The 19,725-nt window shown below is 51.5% G+C and overlaps 1 protein-coding gene across 1 annotated transcript; it reads right to left on the bottom strand.

Moving 5' to 3' along the window:
* Positions 1-1,466: 1,466 nt before the first annotated feature.
* PLVAP (plasmalemma vesicle associated protein) lies at positions 1,467-15,369 on the bottom strand. The gene is made up of 6 exons (XM_068536762.1): positions 14,923-15,369; positions 9,195-9,291; positions 8,363-9,075; positions 6,400-6,457; positions 6,183-6,264; positions 1,467-1,872 (listed from the first exon to the last, which is right to left on the bottom strand). The coding sequence occupies exons 1-6, from the start codon at positions 15,289-15,291 to the stop codon at positions 1,866-1,868; spliced, it is 1,326 nt and encodes a 441-aa protein (XP_068392863.1). The 5' UTR covers positions 15,292-15,369; the 3' UTR covers positions 1,467-1,865.
* Between the last annotated feature and the right edge of the window lie 4,356 nt (positions 15,370-19,725).

Genomic DNA, 19,725 nt, shown 5'->3' with positions numbered 1-19,725 from the left:
TCCAGGAAATATCGCTCCTTTGTCCCTCCTGACTAGCCTGCCCTAAGCGTGGCGTTGCCAGCCTCGGCTCCTCGTGATTCATCCCCTCCGTGTCCAAGGTCCCAGGGGATGGGCTGGGAGGGAATCAAAGTGGAGAGACAGACAAGCTGAGATTCTAGACCACAGTTTTTAGGCCATTTACCACCAATGGCCATTTGCTTAGTTTCCTGGAGTTTTCACTCCTCAGGGATAAAGTCCCAGGAATGGGGTTACTGAGCCAAAGGATTTGTAGGTCTTCGCTTTTCTTTTTTTGGCCACGCCACACAGCTTGCGGGATCTTAGCTGCCCGACCAGGGATTGAACCCGGGCCCTGGTCAGTGAAAGGGCAGAGCCCTACCCACTGGACTACCAGGGACTTCCCTGTCTTCATTTTTATTAAATATCATCAAACTAATTTCCAGAAGGGCCAGGATGAGATGTGCATTTCTACCAGTCCCGGAGGAAAATGCCCTTTTCTCTACATCTTCACCAACAGTCGGTATTATAGCTTTTTAACATTTTTTTCCCCAGTCTGTTGGGTACGTTGTGATTTCCCTGTGTTCCTCTAATGTGCAAAATTTCCCCGGCTTCCTGCTAATTTAGTGATCGGTGAGTTGAAGTGCTCCCTAACTGGACACTGGTGCCCTTTCTAACATCCCATCTTCCCACCAAAAAACCTCAAACAAAACAAATGCCTGGGACTTTTGTGATATTGTTCTGGAATCATTTTGGCGAGGAGGAGTTCCTGCAAAACAGGCTGTGGTACCTCAGTAATTGTTGTCTGTACCTGGGGGAATCTCTGCAAACCTAGCAAAAACAAAAGCTACAAATAGATAATCTGCTTTTTCAGAAACCGCTTTTTATTTGTATTTATTTAAGAAACTGCTTTTTAAATATCTGCTATTTTTTTAAAAAATAGGAAAAAAATCTGCTCTTTTAAGAAAACACTAAATTGACAACAATGCTGTCACAATGTGGGGTTTTGTAGGCATTTCATGAAACCCTTATTGACTATGATTTTGCCATTTCTCTTCACATATGGAGATGACTGCAGCTTGGGGGAAGCTGGTGTCTACTCACGTTTGTTCCAGGTTGAAGGGTCTTCTGACCTGGGGACGCTGGGGACGGGATTCTTCAGCTTTCATCTTATTTCTAGTTTTTTTCTCACTCAGAGCCTGGTGGTGCCTTTTCAAAGCAGAAATCATGACTCTGGAGTCTTTGAAGGGATTTGATAACATTTATTTAGTGCCACTAACACTTATATGGGCCACAGGCAGGGCTGGATATGGAGGGGAGAGAGAGTGAAGGGGCAGCACCCTCGCGGGCTTTGAGGGGTCCCCTGGACCAGATGCTCCCTCTCTTGGGGGCCTGGAAACTCTCAGGGCAGGACGCAGGTGAATGTCTTCCTGTTCTCACTCCCCCAGACCTGGAGCGCTAAGATGCTCCAGATGAGTGGGATGCTGTGGGTGCCTTGACCCGCGTGCACGAAGGGATGTGATTTTGGGCAAGGGCTGGGCAGCAAGTGCGTGTGTGATGTCGCCGTGTATCTCTGTGATGTCATTGCCTTGTCTCTGTGTGACGTCACCACCATGTCTGTGTGATTGACGTCACTGCATCTGTGACGTCGTCCCGGCGTCTAGGGGGTGAGGGATTGTGTGGTGCGGAGAGAGTGTTAGGGGGTGTGGGTGGGGTGTGGCAGAGGACGCAGGCCAAGGGCGCCCACTTTGGTGCGCGTGCGTCATCTGACTCCACCCTGGCTGTGTCCCTCGCCGTGGGCGTCTCGCTGCACCTGGTCTCCAGACCGGTGTGTCGGGGCCACCCCTCGGTCTTCGGGGCCTAGAGCCTCCTCAGCCACTGGGGCAGGAAGGAGATGGGAATACAATAGTCAGTCAGACAGACAGACGGCAGGACAGACCTCGCCTGGGCCTGCCTCTTAACGCTGGGCCCCTTCTTGCTCCCAAGAACCCTAGGGCTCCTTCCGGTTTCAGCCTCCCCTTAGATTTCGTCTTGTTGAACCTCTGTGGGACACAGGTGGGACTGAGATGTGTGCCTATCCATTATACAGACTGAGGTTCAGAGGGGCCACCTCCTGTGCTCCAGGCCTCTGTTGCAGTCTGTCTGACTGACTCTCTCCCCTTTGCTCCCTAAGGCCCTGGGGATCCTGGGTGTTTGCCCAAAGCCCCTGGCCCCCCGTCCCCCAGGCAGGGCCTCAGTTTCCCTCTTTGGTCTACACAGAACTGACCTAGACCTGGCCCCTCACTCATTCCCAGGAGGGTTTTTCTAGTGAGCCTGCCCCTACTCACACGCTCCCATGGTTCCCCAGCGCCCTCGGGACAAAGCCAGGCCTTCTGTATCTGGCATTCAAGGCTCCACCCACTATGCCCCCACCAGGCCTCCCCACTGGGGAATCAAAACCTGACAAAGTACCCCACAAATTCTCAGAGCCATCACTTCACTTCCGCCCCTCCCCCTTGCCTTTGCAGGAGCCATCCCGCTGTCTGGAATGCCCCTCCCCCTCCTCGGCCTGCCAAAGGTTCTCACGAGGGGTCAGAGGTTGGCTCAGAGGAATGTTTCCTGATGGGGGAGGTGGGGGCCTCAGCCAAGTCCTGCTTCCGCTGGCCCCCTCCCTTCCTTCCCTGGCTCTTCCCTGGGGCCCCCGCGGCCTCACGTTCCTTGGCTGGCTCTGGTCCCCCCCCTTCCCAGCTCCAGGCTCTGTCCTCTACCAGGATTCACAGGCTCCAAGGCAGCCCTGACAGACATCCTTTAACCACTCCTGCTCACCAGCCTGCAAGGGAGGTTCACCCCTGGCCATTTTCAGAGACTGGGGCTCCTAAGCCCCGTCGCTCCTCTGGTCCAGCACAGTCGCCTTCACCCCTGTCCCAGGTTCCCACCTTCACCCTCCACACAGCGACCAGAATGAGCCTGTGAACGCCTGAGTCGGGTCACATCCTCTGCTGTTCACAGCCTTCCCAGGGCTCCCAAAGTCCTCACTGCAGCCCCAAGGCCCTGCCTGATTTGTCCTGACCTCACCTCCTCCCCCTCTCCCCTCCATCACTCAGCTCCAGCCACACCAGCTGCCTCACTCAAACTCACTGGGCAAGGATGGTCCTGCCTCAGGGCCTTTGCACCCTTCTGAGAATCCCCTCATGGCTCCTCCCTCATCTTCTTTAGTTCTCTGCTCAAATGTCACCTCCTCAGTGAAGCCTGCCCTGGCCCCGCCCCACCCCACCCCTGTGGAAAATTCCAACCTCCTCAAGCTCCCTCATCCCTTTTCTGTCTCACTCATCACCAAGGGTCCCTATCACGGCTCACTCATCTGGTTTGTCATCCATCTCCCCCACTAGACTGTCAGCCGCACGAGGGTGGCACGAGGGTGGGGATTTGGATTTCTGTGCCTTATTCCTCCCTGTGTCCTCAGCACCCAGCAGCTGCTCAAGAAATATGGGTTGAATGAAAAAACAAATGGTCATAGTGATGGCAGTGAACTTGAATCGACACTCGCTGTGTGCTCGGCTCAGAGCCAGGGCTGAGCTCCCATCTTCAACCTTCCACATTGTGACTTGTGCCATCTCCAGCCACGTAGCCGCTAAACCAATATTCACTTAATATTTGTCTTCACGTCCATTGTGTTGTGTTTTTTTAATTTAAATAAAGTGATCTCCAAAGGATACTCAGTCTTACCAAGTAAAGGAAAGCTGGTGCATTTGCCATTAATAGAAAACCACTTAAAAATGTTCAGTGAGGGGCTTCCCTGGTGGCGCAGTGGTTGAGAGTCTGCCTGCCAATGCAGGGGACACTGGTTCGAGCCCTGGTCCGGGAAGATCCCACATGCCGCGGAGCAAATGGGCCCGTGAGCCACAATTACTGAGCCTGCGCGTCTGGAGCCTGTGCTCCGCAACAAGAGAGGCCGCGATAGTGAGAGGCCCGCGCACCATGATGAAGAGTGGCCCCCGCTTGCCGCAACTAGAGAAAGCCCTCGCACAGAAACGAAGACCCAACACAGCCATAAATAAATAAATAAATAATTAATTAATTAATTAATTAATTAAAAAAAAATGTTCAGTGAAAAAGCAAGACCATGTTCTCAAGTGCAGCTGACGCCGGAGGCTGGGTCTGCCCTCCCTCTGTGAATACGGGAGAACTGCAAGGGTCTGGGAGGCATTAGGGTGAATTAGCAGCAGCACAGACTTTCTCGAGGCCCAGAAGGAATAAGAGTGGAAAAGGAATCAACAGTCCCCATCATGGGGTGGGTGATTTGATGCGGGGCCTCGGATCTGGCCCCCTGTTGGGTGCATGTAAAATTTGGATGTTACGATTCAGTCACTCACTGGCTGTCCACTGAGTGCCTGGCCGAGCTGGGACTCAAAACCAGAGCCGAAGACCCCAGCCTGCTCATCCCCGGCCCCTCTCTCAGAGGAAGGCAAATCAAGGTGGGAGCCCATGGGCCAGAAGCCCTTCCTGTGATACTGCAGAGAAGCAGGAGGGGCCCAGGCTTAAGTACACATTGTTTCCTCCACGGCGGGGGGTGGGGGTGGGGTAGCCATTTGGGGTAAACAATGTCAAGAGCTTCCCCATCCTCAGCTGGGACCGGGACAGGCTTGGACTGGGAGCCTGGCTCCAGCCCTGACTTGCTGACGCATGACCCCGGACTGATCACTTCCCTGGGGCCTCAGTTCCCTCCTCTGAGAAATGGGGATAATAATAGAACCTCCTTCCTTGCCATGATGGCTTCAGGCCAAGAAGGAGAGAGGAAAACTGTTTGTTCAGAGCAGGGTCTTCTCCCTACCCCCTTGCTTCCCTCTCTGCAGGCCGCCCAAGGCTGAGGGATTTCTCCCAGGCAGAGCCATCCAGAGCGAGGGGACCCAGTTCCACAAGAGGGTGAGCTCCCCGTCAGGGGGAGTATGTAAGAAGAGGCATAGTGAAGGTGGAGCTGGGTGCGGAGGACCGTGGGGAATTAATGACAGACGTTTGGAAAGGGCTTTGTTTAGCACCCTGGGGCTGAAATAGACCTAGCTTGACAATAGCCTGGTGGCAAAACTGTTGATGGCACAGGCTTTGGGATCAGAGGAGTCTGAGAAAAATCCCACACACCTCCTCGAACCTCAGGTCCTAAACTGCAAATGGGATGCCAATCCTAGGTCAGCAGTGTGGTCCTGAACAGGGTAGGGGGTGTGGGGGTGTGTGGGGGGAGTGTAGGAGCGACCCTGGAGGGAGCACAGGGTGTTCTTGGAGCTGTGGTCTGAGTCACCTTCCCCGTGACGCACAGGGTGTCATAACAGATGACCAGGCCCTGGGAGGCAGTGAGGGGGTCAAAGGCATGGAGCCATCGCCTGATCGTGTACCAGGCACCCTTGATGCTCCCCACTGAGGCCCTGGGTTCCTTGCTCCAGCCATGTGTGGACAGCACTTGACGGCTGGCAAAGCATTTGCATGCTTTTGATTTCAGAGAACCCCATTTTTGTAGAAGTAGAAAGTGCGGCTCAGAAGGGTGGAGTGAGAGGCCCAGGGTCACTCCCGGACACTGCTCTCCCTCTTCCCCTTCCTCGGCTCCGTTCACTTCTGCCACCCTAGTCTGGCCACAGGGCCTTTGCCCTGGCTGTTCTTGCCGCCTGGAGCACTGTTCCCCTTGCCTTCCCCCAGGCCAGCTCTTGTCTAGCCTCCAGCTCAAAGGTCTCTTCCTCACCCAGGCCCTCCCTTTCCTGTCTGGAGTCTGATGGCCTAGGTTCATGTTCCAGCTCTGGCTGTGTTACCTGGGGCACGATGCACACCCTCTCTGTGCCTCATTTGCTTCAGCCAGAAAGTGGGGATAACAGTAGCTCACCCACGGATTAAGATTCTGAGGATTAAATGAGTTAATTGGGCAGAGTGCTTAGGACTGTGCCAAGATCACAGTAAGCACCCAATCGTGGTAGGTTCTCGGTCACTCTTCTTACCCTGCCTCCTTCATTGTCTCTTTGGCCCACTACTCAAGGAGTTTCATGAATGGAACTGTGTGTGTCTTGGTCACTGCTGTGTCCCCTGGGTCCAGCATAGGGCCTGGTATACAGCAAGTGCTCGATTAAGGAAGCAACAAGTGTGATACGAGCCTCCCTCCACCCCTAGTCCTATACCCAGCCTCATCCAAAGCCTGAGACTGAACTGTCTCAGCCTGTCCAGAGCCTCACCTGGCTGATGCTAAGACACTGCTGGCAGGGGGTCGCTGGGACTCCAGGATCCTCCTCTTGAATTCCTCCAGCCCAGCTGGGTCTGCCGAGAGAGGGAGGGGTCAGCCCCGACCTAATGCCTTAGTAACCCCCACTCCAGGGTCAGGGAATGGGCTGGCAACCCAGGATACAAGGTGGAATCCGCCCCCCTTTCCTGGCTCTGCCCTCTGTCACTCACCGATGGGCGGGGGATTGGGGGCAGGGCCTGCAGGTCTTGGCAGTGGTATTGGCTGCGACTGTGGGAAGAAGGGTGAAAGGAGGTTGGTGGAGGCCAGGGCTCCCAAACACGAGTCCCAGGGAGTTTCCTGCCACTCCACACCCTTGGAGACCTGAGTTCCTTCCAGGGCAGAAAAAACAGACAGATACCCATGCAGAAGGACACATGTGATGATGGATATATAATCACCTGTAGATACCTGCTTTCAAATGACTGGGGACTGCAGGGACCGGCTTCCCTTGGCAGCCCCCGGAGACCCCACTCTGCAGGGGTCCTGCCACGGTCTCCATTACAGCCTTGGCGTCAGCCTGACTCCAGTCCAAGACCCCAGTTGAGTCCACCCACCCAACCCAGCCCAACCCTGAGAGAATCTTTCCAAACCTGAAATCCCAAACCAGTTCTGAACTCAGTCACCTAAAGTCGGATCCCAACCTGAAAACTGAACCTCCCTTAGAATCAAAGCCTGACCTTAAGCCAGTCTCAGTGACAAACCTGATCTGATCATAACTTTACATCTAACGCTGACCATGACCCACCCCCTAGACCCAGACGCTATGAAAAATCTACCCCCCACCCCCATTCCCTGAGCCCCAGCCCTGCACTCCACTACGACCACCCATAAATACCTTCCCAATACCACACTCAACCCCAGCTCAACCTTAGACCTCAGCCTCTACCTGAGTTAGAACCCCAGCCCAGCCTCAGCCCAAGATCAACATCCACCTGGCTTCTACGCTAGACCCAGTCTTGACCCGCACTCGAACCCCAGGCTCACCCAATCCTTCACTTCAAATATATCCTAACACCAGCCACCCTAAATGCAACCCAATCTCAACTCGTAGCCCATGGTCAATGCCAATTCCAATCTTAATGCCCATGAAGTTCTGAATCCGCCCTTGGCCCCAAACTTCTAATCATCTCCAGGCCCACCAGCCACCTACACCCGCCTGAACCTCAACTCCAGCCTCAACTCAATGCAATCCCAAACCCACTGAAACCCTAGATTCACTCTTCACCAAATCCTTGATCCAAGAGCCACCCTGCATGTGACCCCTGACCCACCTTTTAACCTTGCCTCACAATCCAAACTCCAAACTCAACCTAATTCTAAGACTAATGAAATCTTACATGGAACCCTAACCTTAACCCAAATCAACTCTAGACACAGGAGTCACCAAGAACTCACCTTGACCCAACTCTAACCACAAATTTAGAGACCACATCAAGCCTTTCTCTAGACCTGCCTTAACCCTCACCCTAACCCCAGTATCACTTCCAATCCTCAACCTGGTGCCCCCGATCCTTCAACTCAACTCAAACCCATCCCAACCCTGACACCAACCCTGGATGAGTCCCGAATCCTAACCTTAAGCCAATTTTGAGGCCCACCTGCCTTCCTAAACTCAACCCCAATCCTTAACCCTTCCTTAATGTCATTCCCAACCCAAACTCCACCCCAATCCTAATGCCAACAAAATCCTTATGTTAATACATAACCATAATCCTAAAGCCAATTCTAGACTCACAGTCACCCATGTCTGATCTCAGCCTCAAGCCTAAATCCACCCTCAGTGTCTCAGCTCACCCCAATCCCAAAGCAACCACAATCCTAGATTTGCCCCTCACTCAACCCTGGACCTGACAGCCACCCGACCTCCAACTCCGGTCTTAACCCGACACCTTTTCTCAATGCTGATCCCCATTCCAAGCTCCGCCTCAATCCTAACATCAGTGAAACCAGTGAAATTCTCAAGTGAGTCTAAGTAACCCAACCTAGACCGGGAAGCCAACCTCAACACCAAGATAAAAAAAAAAAGAAGAAAAGAAAAGGAAAGAAAAGTTCAAACCCAACTTCAACATCACCATCAACTTGGCCTCCAGCCCCACCCCCAACGCAACCTGAAGCCAGGGGCCTCTGGCGCACCTTTGCCTTGATGCAGGTGTCCAGGGCCGAGTTGCTGACAGCCAGCTGCATCTTGAGCTGTTCAGCCTCCCGCTTCTTCTCCTCTAGCTCCTTGGCCAGGTTGTCACGCTCCTTCCGCAGCACCGCTTTCTCCTCCAGGGCCAGCTGGGTCTGCCGGGCACATTCAGCCTGGAGCTTGACCTCCCGGGCCTGGGCCTCCTTCTCCACCTTCTCCTTGGCCTCCTGACTGGCGCGCAGACCCTGTTCGGCCTCCAGCTTCTGGCGCTGGAGGTCCGAGTTCTCACGGGTCACGCGCTCGATGCCAGCCCGCAAGCTCCGGGCCAGCTCCTCCACCTTGGAGCTCATGAGGGTGGGCATGTGGTCGCAGATTCTCCGGATGGAGGCCAGTTCTGAGCCGATGGGATGGTACATATTGTAGCCCAGGCTGTCAAGGGAGCGCGGGATGATGGAGTCCCTCCAGAGGTTGCGCAGCTCCATCTCGAACTTGTCCTTGTCCAGCGGGAGGCAGAGGTCCTGCACCTTCTGCAGCCGGTCCTCGGCCAGCTGTCGCTCCTGCCGCTGCTGCTCCCGGGCTTTGCTGCACTCGGCCAGCTGTTCCTCCATCACTCGCTTGCCCAACCCCAGACCGTCCTTGTCTTTGGTACATACCACTTTCTCCTTTGCCAGCTCCACCTCCAGTGTCTTGGCTTTCTGGTTCAGTGTGAGGACCAAAGCTAAGGGTATAGGACCGTAAGAGTCAGCGAAGGTTGGGGGTTGCCAAGAGACTGGGTGGGGAGTCAGCTACCCTTCTCTCCACTGTCCTTAACTGTAACCCTAACCCTAACCCACTCACCATCGCAGCTCTTGTTAGTTTCCTTGAGGTGTTCTTGGCATTGTTTCTCGCTCAAGATGATGGCAGCCATGTATCGCTGGTTGTTCATGTAGATCACCTGCCCGGATGAGACACAGGACAGAGCTCAGTGTCCGGCTCCTGTGGGACCCCCCTGCCCCCGGTGCTGCCCAGATTCTCAGGGCTGGGGCCCCAGATCCAGCACCCAGGTGGTCTGTGTTGGCATAGTTCACAAGGACACGGCTTCTCTACAGGGGATGCTGGTCTGATCTTCAGAAGTTGTTATGATTATAGACAATGGAATACTACTCAGCCATACAAAAGAATGAAATTTTGCCATTTGCAGCAACATGGATGGACTTGGAGGGCATTATGCTAAGTGAAATAAGTTAGACAGAGAAAGACAAATACTGTATGATAGCACTGATATGTGGAATCTAAAAAATACAACAAACTAGTGAATATAACAAAACAGAAGCAGACTCACAGATAAAGAACAAACTAGTGGTTACCAGTGGGGAGAGGGAAGAGGGGAGGGGGAATATAGGGGTAGGAAATTTAAAAAAGGGTATTATGGGATTGTATGAAATCATGTGTGTGAAACTTTTGAAAACTGTAAAGCACTATAGAATTTAAAGGATCTTTCATTCATTCAATTAAAAAAAAAGTTACAAGAAACCCCACCTGGACTTCCCTGGTGGTGCAATGGTTAAGAATCCGCCTGCCAATGCAGGGGACACGGGTTCGATCCCTGGTCTGGGAAGATCCCACATGCCGTGGAGCAACTAAGCCTGTGCACCACAACTACTGAGCCTGTGCTCTAGAGCCCGAGAGCCACAACTACTGAGCCCACATGCCACAACTACTGAAGCCCGTGTGTCTAGAGCCCGTGCTCCGCAACAAGAGAAGCCACTGCAATGAGAAGTCCGCACACCGCAACGAAGAGTAGCCCCCGCTGGCCGCAACTAGAGAAAAGTCTGCGCGCAGCAATGAAGACCCAACGCAGCCAAAGTAAATTAATTAATTAATTTAAAAAACCCCACCTCTTTCCCTAGGCATTTTAGTCAACCAAGATAAAAATAGTTATGATTAATACTATTTGGCAATAAAAAGGAACAAAGCACTGATACATTCTACAACTTGAATTAAACTTGAAAACATTTACGGCCAATTAAAAACGGATTTTGGTTGCTCCGTGTGGCTTGGGGGATCTTAATTCTCCAACCAGGGATTGAACCTGTGCCCTCGGCAGTGAAAGCGCTGAGTCCCAACCACTGGACCACCAGGGAATTCCCCAAAAAACAGATTATTTTTTTGACAAGAATGCTGTTATGGGCTGGATTGTGTCCCCCACCCCAAATTCCCATGTTGAAGCCCTGATTCTCAGGACCTCAGAACGTAAGTGTATTTGGAGACAGGGTCTTTAAAGAGGCAGTTAAGTTAAGATGAGGTCATTAGGGTGGTCCCTAATCCAATATGACTGGGGTCCTTATAAGAGGAAATCTGGACACCCAGACATGCACAGAGGGAAGATGATGTGAAGACACAGGGAGAAGACAGCCATCAACAGGCCAAGGAGAGAGACATGGAACAGATCCTGATAGGCCTGGGAAGGAAACAATTCCGCCAACATCTTGATCTTGTGCTTGTGCGACAATAAGTTTCTGTTATTTAAGCCACCTGATTTGTGGTACTGTAAGACAGGCCTAGCAAACTAATACAGGTGCCAAGATCGTTTCATGGGAAAGAAGATTCTCTTCAACAGATGGTGCTGGCACACCTGGACAGCCACATACTAAGGAATGAATTCGGAGCCCTACCTCACACCATATACAAAAATTAGCTCAAGATGGGTCCAAGACCTAAATGTAAGGGCTTAAGCTATAAAACTCCTTAGAGGAAAACAGGTGTTAACTCTGCATGACTTTGGATTTGGCAATGGTTTCTTAGATATGACACCAAAAGCACAAGCAACAAAAGAAAAAGCAGATAAATTGGACTTAAAATTAAAAACTTTTGTGCTTGAAAGGACAACATTAAGAAAGGGAAAAAAACAACCCATAGATGGGAAAATATTTGCAAATCGTGTGTCTGATGATGAGAATAGTAACCAGAACATATAAAAGTAAACTCTTAGAAATTAATAATAAAAAACAACCCAATTGAAAAATAGGCAAAGCATCTGAATATACATTTCTCCAGAGAAGATATATAAAAGGTCAACCAGCACATCAAAAGGTGTTCATCATCTTCAGTCATCAGGAAATGCAAATGAAAACCGTGATGAGATATCACCTCACAACCATTAGGATGGCTATAAATAAAACAAAAAACAAGAATGGACAAGTGTTGGTAAGGATATGGAGAAACAGAATTCTCAGGCAGTACTTATGGGAATGTAAAAATGGTGGAGCCACAGTGGAAAGCAGTCTAGCAGTTTTTCAAAAAGTTAAACATAGAATTACACTATGACCCAGCAATTCCACTCCTAGGTATATATACCCAAGAACAATGGAAGCATATGTTCACACTAAAACTTGCACACAAATATTCACAGCAGCACTAATCACAGTAGCTAAAAGGTAGAAACAACCCAAGTGTTTCATCAACAGATGAATGGATAAAACGTGATCCATCCATACAGTGGAATATTATTCGACTATCGAAAGGAATGAAGCACTGACACACGCTACAATGTGGATGAACCTTGAAAACATTATGCTGAGGGTGAGAACCCAGACACAAAAGGTCATATAGTGCATGATTGCATTTAAATGAAATATCTAGAGTAAGTAAATCCATAGAAACATAAAGCAGATTTGTGTTTGTCTGGGGCTGGGTGAGGGGGAATGGGAAGTGACTGCTGATGGGGTTTCTCTTGGGGGTGATGAAAATGTTCTAAACTGAATTGTGCTGATGGTTGCCCAACTCTGTGAATGTACTAAAAATCATTGTTATGTACACTTTTTTTTTTCTTCATCTACACTTTTTTTTTTTTTATTATATACACTTAATTATTACTATTCTTTTTGGCCGCACCGCACGGCATGCAGGATCTTAGTTCCCGGACCAGGGATCGAACCCGTGCCCCCTGCAGTGTCCTCTGCAGTGGAAGTGTGAGTCATAAGCACTGGACCGCCAGGTAAGTCCCTGTTATGTACACTTGAAATGGGCCGATTGTATGGCATGTGAATTACATTTTAACTTCATAACGTTTTTTATGTCTTTAAAACTTTGGAACAGAACGCTCTGCAGAAATATAACAAGTAAAGGTATGAAGGGTGAAGAGGGTTTGCCTTTCTGTCACTTTTTGTCCTTACTCCTTTGGAAGCTGGCCCTGTCCTAATGACCTGGGGATGGGGGAGGACAGAAATAGCTCTGGAAGCTCCAGTGACGTCTGTTTTCAAAAGCCTTATCTACAGAAAGGGAAGATCTCAGGGTGTGAGTTGGCTCCAAAGATGAAGTGAGAAAGAGGTTTTCTTCCAGTTGGAGGAAATGGCTCCCAAAAATACAGAAGTATTTTTCTGCACAGGTTCTCAGATGTCAAGATGATGAGAAGAATATTTACTTAGAACTAGTGCAATCTGACAATACAAAAAAAAAGTATCTTCTCTTGTTAAGGAGTGTTCAGGTACATCTTTATGAAGCAATTCAGGAGTCTCTCCCTCACTTTCCAGTAGCCATGGTTGCCCTGGACTCAGAGGAAGAGAACTAATTGATTAGTGAACAAGTATAAACAATCCGAAGGGTTTTCTGGAATATCTGTTAGGACATAAAGCAAGGAAGCTCTCAAAGACTAGTGGAGTTCCATCAAAAGACACAGGAGCCAGATTGCGGGTGTTCCTACGGCCTATTTCAGGATAATTTGACCATCAAAAAGATTACTACGAATGCTGAATGAAGAAAAATCCATGAAAAAAAAAAATCTCTCCCGCATGCATCCTGGGTGGAGGTGCTTCCTTGACCCAGGCAGAGTGGGGCATACCCTAAAAAAACCACACTGAGTTAATCTCCCCTTTCTCTCCCAGGGTCTCAGAGCCAGAAATGCAGCTGCATTTGCAGAGAATTTAAGAAAAAAATCTGTCTCATAGCACCACCAGGATTAGGGAAAGATCAAAATGCGTACTTGGTACCATGAGACATGTGGGGCTGCCGTGGCAGGGGTGGGGCTACTCCCCATCATCAGTGCCCGCTTCCTGGGGGTCCTTGGAGAAAACCCTGAGGGGTTCCAGGACAGAGGAATTTGTCAACTTGGGGCGGGGGAAGCTACGATTTTCAAAATTTAAAGTTGTAAAGAGGCAGATTCTTAGATTTCTAATATTCTATGATGGGGCCGTCTGGGATTCGGAGATGCGTGTGAGTGTCTAAAACTTTATGATAAAAACAAAAAACCCCCCAAACCAAAAACAACAACAAAAAAGGGATTTCCCTGGCGGTCCAGTGGTTAAGACCCTGAGCTTCCACTGCATGGGGCATGGGTTCCATCCCTGGTGGGGGACCTAAGATCCTGGCGCAGCACGGCCAAAAACGAAAAACAAAAACCAAAAAACAAAAGAATAAAACTTTATGATCCTGCGATTCCTAATGGTTCCTGGACCGGAAGGCCATGTGTGTCCTGAAAGATCCAAAAGGGCCAATTCCCGGGAACTGAGAAGTCTGAGGGGGCTGCCCTTGTCAGGGGTGGGGAGGATTTGAGGGGGTACATGGTCCAGCCCTGTGGTCTGAGGGGGGACTTGCCTCATTTGGGGGTCTGAGGGGGACTCGCCTTATTCTGAGGATCTAAGGGGGACCTGCCCTGTCCTGGGGGAATGAGATGGGGAGACCTCACCCTTGCCTGGGCAGTTCTGAGGGGAGCTGAGCACATCCTTCCTGCCCAGTGGCAGGGGCTGGGTGGTCTGAAGCCCCAGAAAAGGCCTTTTCTTTCCACGGTCCCCTGCCCCAAACAGCCCAGACACCTCCTGTGGGAGAAAGAGAGCCTGCCCCTCTCCCCAACCCTTCCCTTCCCCTGCCCACCCCTTCTCTCACCCCGTTCCAGCCAAAGCCTGAGGAGGCACCCTCTCTTCAGTGTCTCCCAGGGACGGGACCTCCTCAGAGGAATTGTGTACGTGTGAGAACATGGGGGATCTTGTTGAGTGCGTTTGACAGGAGTTGGGGGTACGAGGGGGGATGACAGTCTCCACGAGACCCAGGGTTGCCTATTTCTGCTCCCTGATGCCCCCCGCCCCCCAACAAGCCACCTCTTCTCTTAGGCCTCCATTTCCCCTCTGCAAAACGGTTTTAAATCTTCTCCCTACCTCCTGGGATTCAATGAAGAGATAATATTTCCTAAGCGGACATCCAGCCTCAGGCAAACCTGAGCCATTCATACTAATTACTAAGAACCCAACACTCTGAGCGTTTATTAAGCCAGCTCTTATTTGCAGCTAGCGTGTGCTGGTACATTCTGGGCGCCTTATACACATTAAGCCATGGGCCTAGGTCTGATAACGGACCGGATGCCCAGTTCAACTTGAATTCCAGATAGACCACAAATCATGTTTTAGTCTAAGTATGTCCCAAATATTGCATGAGATATACAGACCAAGTACGCATTGCTTCTCTACATGGGCTCGGCACGCAAAATGTAGGGTCCGTGACTGTCCCTGTCTCATGAACGAGGAAAGTGAAACTCAGAGGGGTGAGGTGACCAGCCCGGGGTTCCCCGGGACGAGTGGCCGGCCTGTGGACTTACCCGGTCGGCCTGACACTGGCGGAAGCTGGCGTTGATTCGGTCCAGGTCGCGGCGGGCGTTTAGCAGCATCTGCATGATGGCATCCTTGGCACGGGAGGTGAGGTTGAGCTCCTTGGACAGGTTGGCCTGAGAAGCTGTGAGCCCCACCACCTGGCCGTAGAGGCCGTCAGCCCGGCGCTCGGTGGCCTGCAGGTTGGATTCGGTACTCACGTGCGCGTTGCCGTAGACCATAAAGAGGACAAGGCCCAGGATGATGAGGAACTGGATGAGCGAGACAAAGAGGAAAAAATAGCGCAGATAGTACCAGCAGCCCCTCGGGCTGCCCCCTGCCCGTGAATAGGACCCCCCGTGCTCCATCGCCAAGCCCATCTCCTCCCAGCTTCTGCCCGGTGCACTGGCACTGCTCTGCTGGCTGGTCTGCTCTGGGTGGCGGCTTCTGCCCCTTCTAGACCTTGCCACGGCAGGGGGGAGGGGGGAAGTGTTTATATTACTCCTCTTAATACTTCCTTTGCCTGGCTCCTTCCTGGCCAGGAGGAAACGGGGGCTGTGGGTTATCACAACACTCCCACCCGGGCTGTGAAGGGAAGGGGGGAGGGCATCAAGTCACGTCTGGGCCTCTCTGATTAACACTGGGTGGGGCACCGGCTAGGTGACCAGGCGTCCTTGGCCTTGCTGAGCCTCAGTTTCCCCACCTGCCCTTGCTTTGTGCCCAGAGCTGGTCTCACCTGCCTATGACCTCATGTCAACATCCCCGTCGTGGGGAGGAGGGTACCGAGACGAAGGGAGGAGAAAGGACAGCTTGGGTGTCTCAGTCTGGTCGTTCACAGAGCTGGACTCACCTCCCCTCAGGGAGGGCTGGCTACAGATGTGTGCTCATCTTTTTTTAAAAAAATTAATTAATTAATTAATTAATTAATGGCTGTGTTGGGTCTTCGTTTCTGCGCGAGGGCTTTCTCTAGTTGCGGCAAGCGGGGGCCACTCTTCATCGCGGTGCGCGGGCCTCTCACTGTCGCAGCCTCTCTTGTTGCGGAGCACAGGCTCCAGACGCGCAGGCTCAGTAATTGTGGCCCAGGGCCCAGTTGCTCCGCGGCATGTGGGATCCTCCCAGACCAGAGCTCAAACCCGTGTCCCCGGCATTGGCAGGCAGATTCTCAACCACTGCGCCACCAGGGAAGCCCTGTGCTCATCTTACATGGCAGTGCTGATTACAGGAGCAAAATTGTGCGGAGCGCTTAGCTGAGGGCCAGGCACACAGTAGGTGCTCAGTAATTGGCACAGGAAGGCCTCACAGAGGGCTGATGGGTGGGTGGCGGTGGCGCGGGTTCCCCTAGCCGTCATCCCACCCAGTGCCCGGCTCATGTAGGCGCTTAGTAAGCACAGGCAGCAGTGAACCTGGGGCCAGGGTGAGCTTGAGTGAGGGGCTTCTCCTGTCTGTGTCTCAGTTTTCCCCTCTGTGAGATGAGGTGGGCACAGTACTAGGTCCCAGGGCCGGGGAGGGGGCTGGGAGAAATGATTTGCCGTTGCTATTATTACTACCATTTCCTGCTGGAAAACTCCTCTTGGGGCTCTGTGAGATGGTGAAGGGGAAGCGCCAGATAGAGGGGGTCAAGCTTCACTGTGGGTCACCCCCAGGTGGGCAAGGAAGGGATTTTGGGACCAAGGAGCAAAGAAGGATTCTGGGTATGCCCTCCTACCCGTCCCCCCAGATCCAGGAGCTCCAGGGAAAACCCCTATGCTGGGTGATGCCAGAGGCCCCACCAAGAGCCCCAGGCCTGGCAGTGAGGGGTCCTCAGTCTTGGGGAGACAGAGTGGGACACAGCCCCTAGCCCCATGGGGTCAAGGCTGACAGGAGGGAGGGACAGGATCCGAGGGGAACGGGGCAAGGGGATGGAAAGGAGGCTGGACCATGGGTGGGTGACGATAACACAGTTGCTGGCCGCTGCCTGTGGGGGGCACAGCAGGCTGAAGGCGGTGGCATGGGGACCCATCCCCCTATTAGCCAGGGTAGTGGAGTGGGGGGTAGTTGAGCGGGGAGGGGTCCTCCAGGGTGGTGATCATCAAGGAGGTGGGAATTGGGTCGGGAAGGAGGAAGTTCCCAGGGATGGGCAGGAAACCCCTGTCTGACCTTTGGCCTTTGCAGCTACCCATTGATTCCTGATTCCGGACCCTTCCCAGCCACTACTGGGAGGGAGGAGGGTTGGGGGCTGCAAGTGGTGCCCAACCAGCTATTTCTCTAGGTTGGTCAGGCCCACCCAGAGTCCCCTGGAACGGGGTAGGAGGAGGACATCTCCCTTCTGCATTAATGGGGAGTCATGTAGGCAGAGTGAATACATGATTTCAATGCAGGCCTCTGGAGTTAAGTTCTGGCTGGGCCACCTACCGCTGTGAGACCTGGGACAAGTGATTTCTCCTCCTTGAGCCTCAGTTTTCTCCTGTCTAAAGTGGAGGCGACAAAGCCAGTTGTGAAACACTTGTCACAGTGCCTGGCACACAGTCAACCTTAATAAATGGTGGTATTTTTTTAAGGTGGGGCTGGATCATGTGCAGCTTCTGATGTGAGGCCGGGGAACTGAGACACAGGGGAGGGACGCTGTCCCAGCTGCTGTTGCCCTGGGCCTGTGGGATCACCAGGGGAAAGGGGGCATGACAGGGGTAGAGCCTGGGTGACAAGGGTCCAGTTGAGAGCTCAGGCATGCGGGCAGTGCTTAGGCCAATGCCAGGTGGTGTGACAGTCTTGGTGTGAACTTAAGATTTTGGCTATTTTCACTGTATATTGAAGATGTTGCATATATGTATGTATGAACATGATATCTGTTGTCAAGGGAAAAGAAAGGCAACCATAAACTCCTAGAAAACGAAAAATCCACTCTAGACCTGATGTGCTACAATTTTGAGCAACTGTCACAGTGTAAGGACAAGAGTTTTCAATATACACACTAATGTCTTTTGTATCAAGCTCAAAAATAACATTCTTTTTGGCAATTTGATCTCACAACTTTGATTTGTAATGCTTCTTTTTCCAATAATTTGTTTTAAAAGCTAGATTTTTTTTTAAATGGAAAAGGTAATGATGAAACTTCCTCTTTTTGCTCAACATTATGACTTTGAGATTGATTCCTTTTGACTGCTGTTTAGGTTTTCAGCAAATACATTACCATAATAATTACCAATGGACACTTAGACTGTTTCTAAATTTTTTGTTTCAATGAACAAAATAAGACTTGATATCAAATCTCCACAAGTGAAATTGCTGGGTCCTAAAGCAATAACATTTTACATTTTGACAGCTGTCATCAATTTGTCCTCCAAAGAGGTTGTTTCCATTGACACTCCTGCCAGCAGAGTCTAAAATTTCTAAAAACAGACTCTCTGAACACGTTCTGCCTGAATTCCTGGCCAGAAAATTCCAGAGGGAGGAGGTGAGCAACTGGTCCTCAAATTCACATGAGGTCAAATGCATCGAATGATGTGAGCATTTGGTTTTTCCCTGAAAACCATTTGTCATAGTCACAGGAAATTTTGTGCATGAATCTCTCTGAATTCCTTTGGAGGGTCATCATAAAACCTGACTTCGATTTTAATTATTTTTTTCTAAATTAAAAACAAGCCATTTGGTTTATTTGATTGTTTGGGCAGAGACGGGAAGACTGTCATGAGGAAGTCAGCTCTGTGTCACTCTGAAGACCGACATTGAAGTTCTCAAGGAGACACGAGGTTTTTAAAAACTCTCACAGAACTTCAGGAAGGTTCTGGAGGAAGCGATATTTCTGGCGAAGAAAAATTTCAGCAAAGTTCAGAAAACCCTCCACTTTTATGCCAACGTGTTTGGGTTTTGGTTAAATGCAAAGGAAATTAAGTTTTGGGCTTTTGGAGTTGACAGAGGAGGCAAGGAGAGCCCTTTGTGGGGGGGAAGAGCCTGTCCTCTCCGGGCATCCGTGTTCCTTGCTGAAAAAAGGTGACCCACTTTCTTACCTGGGACTGGGGGCCAACAAGGTCAGGCTGCTGCTGTCCCCAGTGCCCTCCACCCAGCTTGTGCCAGGCTTCCCCTTTCCACCCCCCTTCCCACACACTCCTGTTTCTGTAGCCATGGAGGGACCCCAGGGTGACCATGAATAGGGGAGGCCAGGGCAGGGACCTGGGAGAGTGTGCTGGGGACAAGGTGGAGACACAGAGGTAAAGACTCGGAGACAGAGGGACAGACAGAGACTTTGAGTGGTAACTGGACAGGTGGAGACAGGGAGGTACAACAGAGCAAGGGCAGGCTGGGGGCTGGCCCTGTGGGGAGGGAGGCAGGTGGGTCTGGAAGGCAAGGCAGCTGGGGGATTCTCCGTTCTGGCCGGGGATTGGGGCCTGTTCTCTCCAAGTTGCCCCCAGTTCTCACCCACTCCCTATCCTATGGCCTCCCATGGAGATCTGCAGCGCCCAGCCTCTGCCCCCGCTCTTTTCTCCCAACTGTCTCTGACACCAGATCTGATAGTACCCTTCCTGCTCACACACCCCCCATGGCTCCCCATTTCCCCGGAGCTTATTTTCAGGGACCTGGCAGGTATGGCCAAGGTGAAGCTAGCAGAATAAGTGAAAAGTAATAATAATATTTTAGGTCCCATTTACAGCCCTGAGCCCAGCCCTTTGTGTGCATCAGCCCTGGACCCCACAGTGAGGGGTCTGAAGTCCCTGGGGCCCCAGACAAGGCAAGGCCAGTCTCAAGCCCTGGCTGACTCCAGAAGGAGAAGCTGTTTCCTGCTCACTTCTGGATTTACGCCAGAGCTGCAAGGGGAGGGGCGTGTCTCAGACCCATCTTCC

The sequence above is a fragment of the Eschrichtius robustus genome, chromosome 2 (genome assembly GCF_028021215.1).
Source record: "Eschrichtius robustus isolate mEscRob2 chromosome 2, mEscRob2.pri, whole genome shotgun sequence".
NCBI classification, from domain to species: Eukaryota; Metazoa; Chordata; class Mammalia; order Artiodactyla; family Eschrichtiidae; genus Eschrichtius; species Eschrichtius robustus.
Note: the sequence above shows the minus strand (reverse complement) of the source record. Positions and strands in the feature narration are given on the sequence as shown.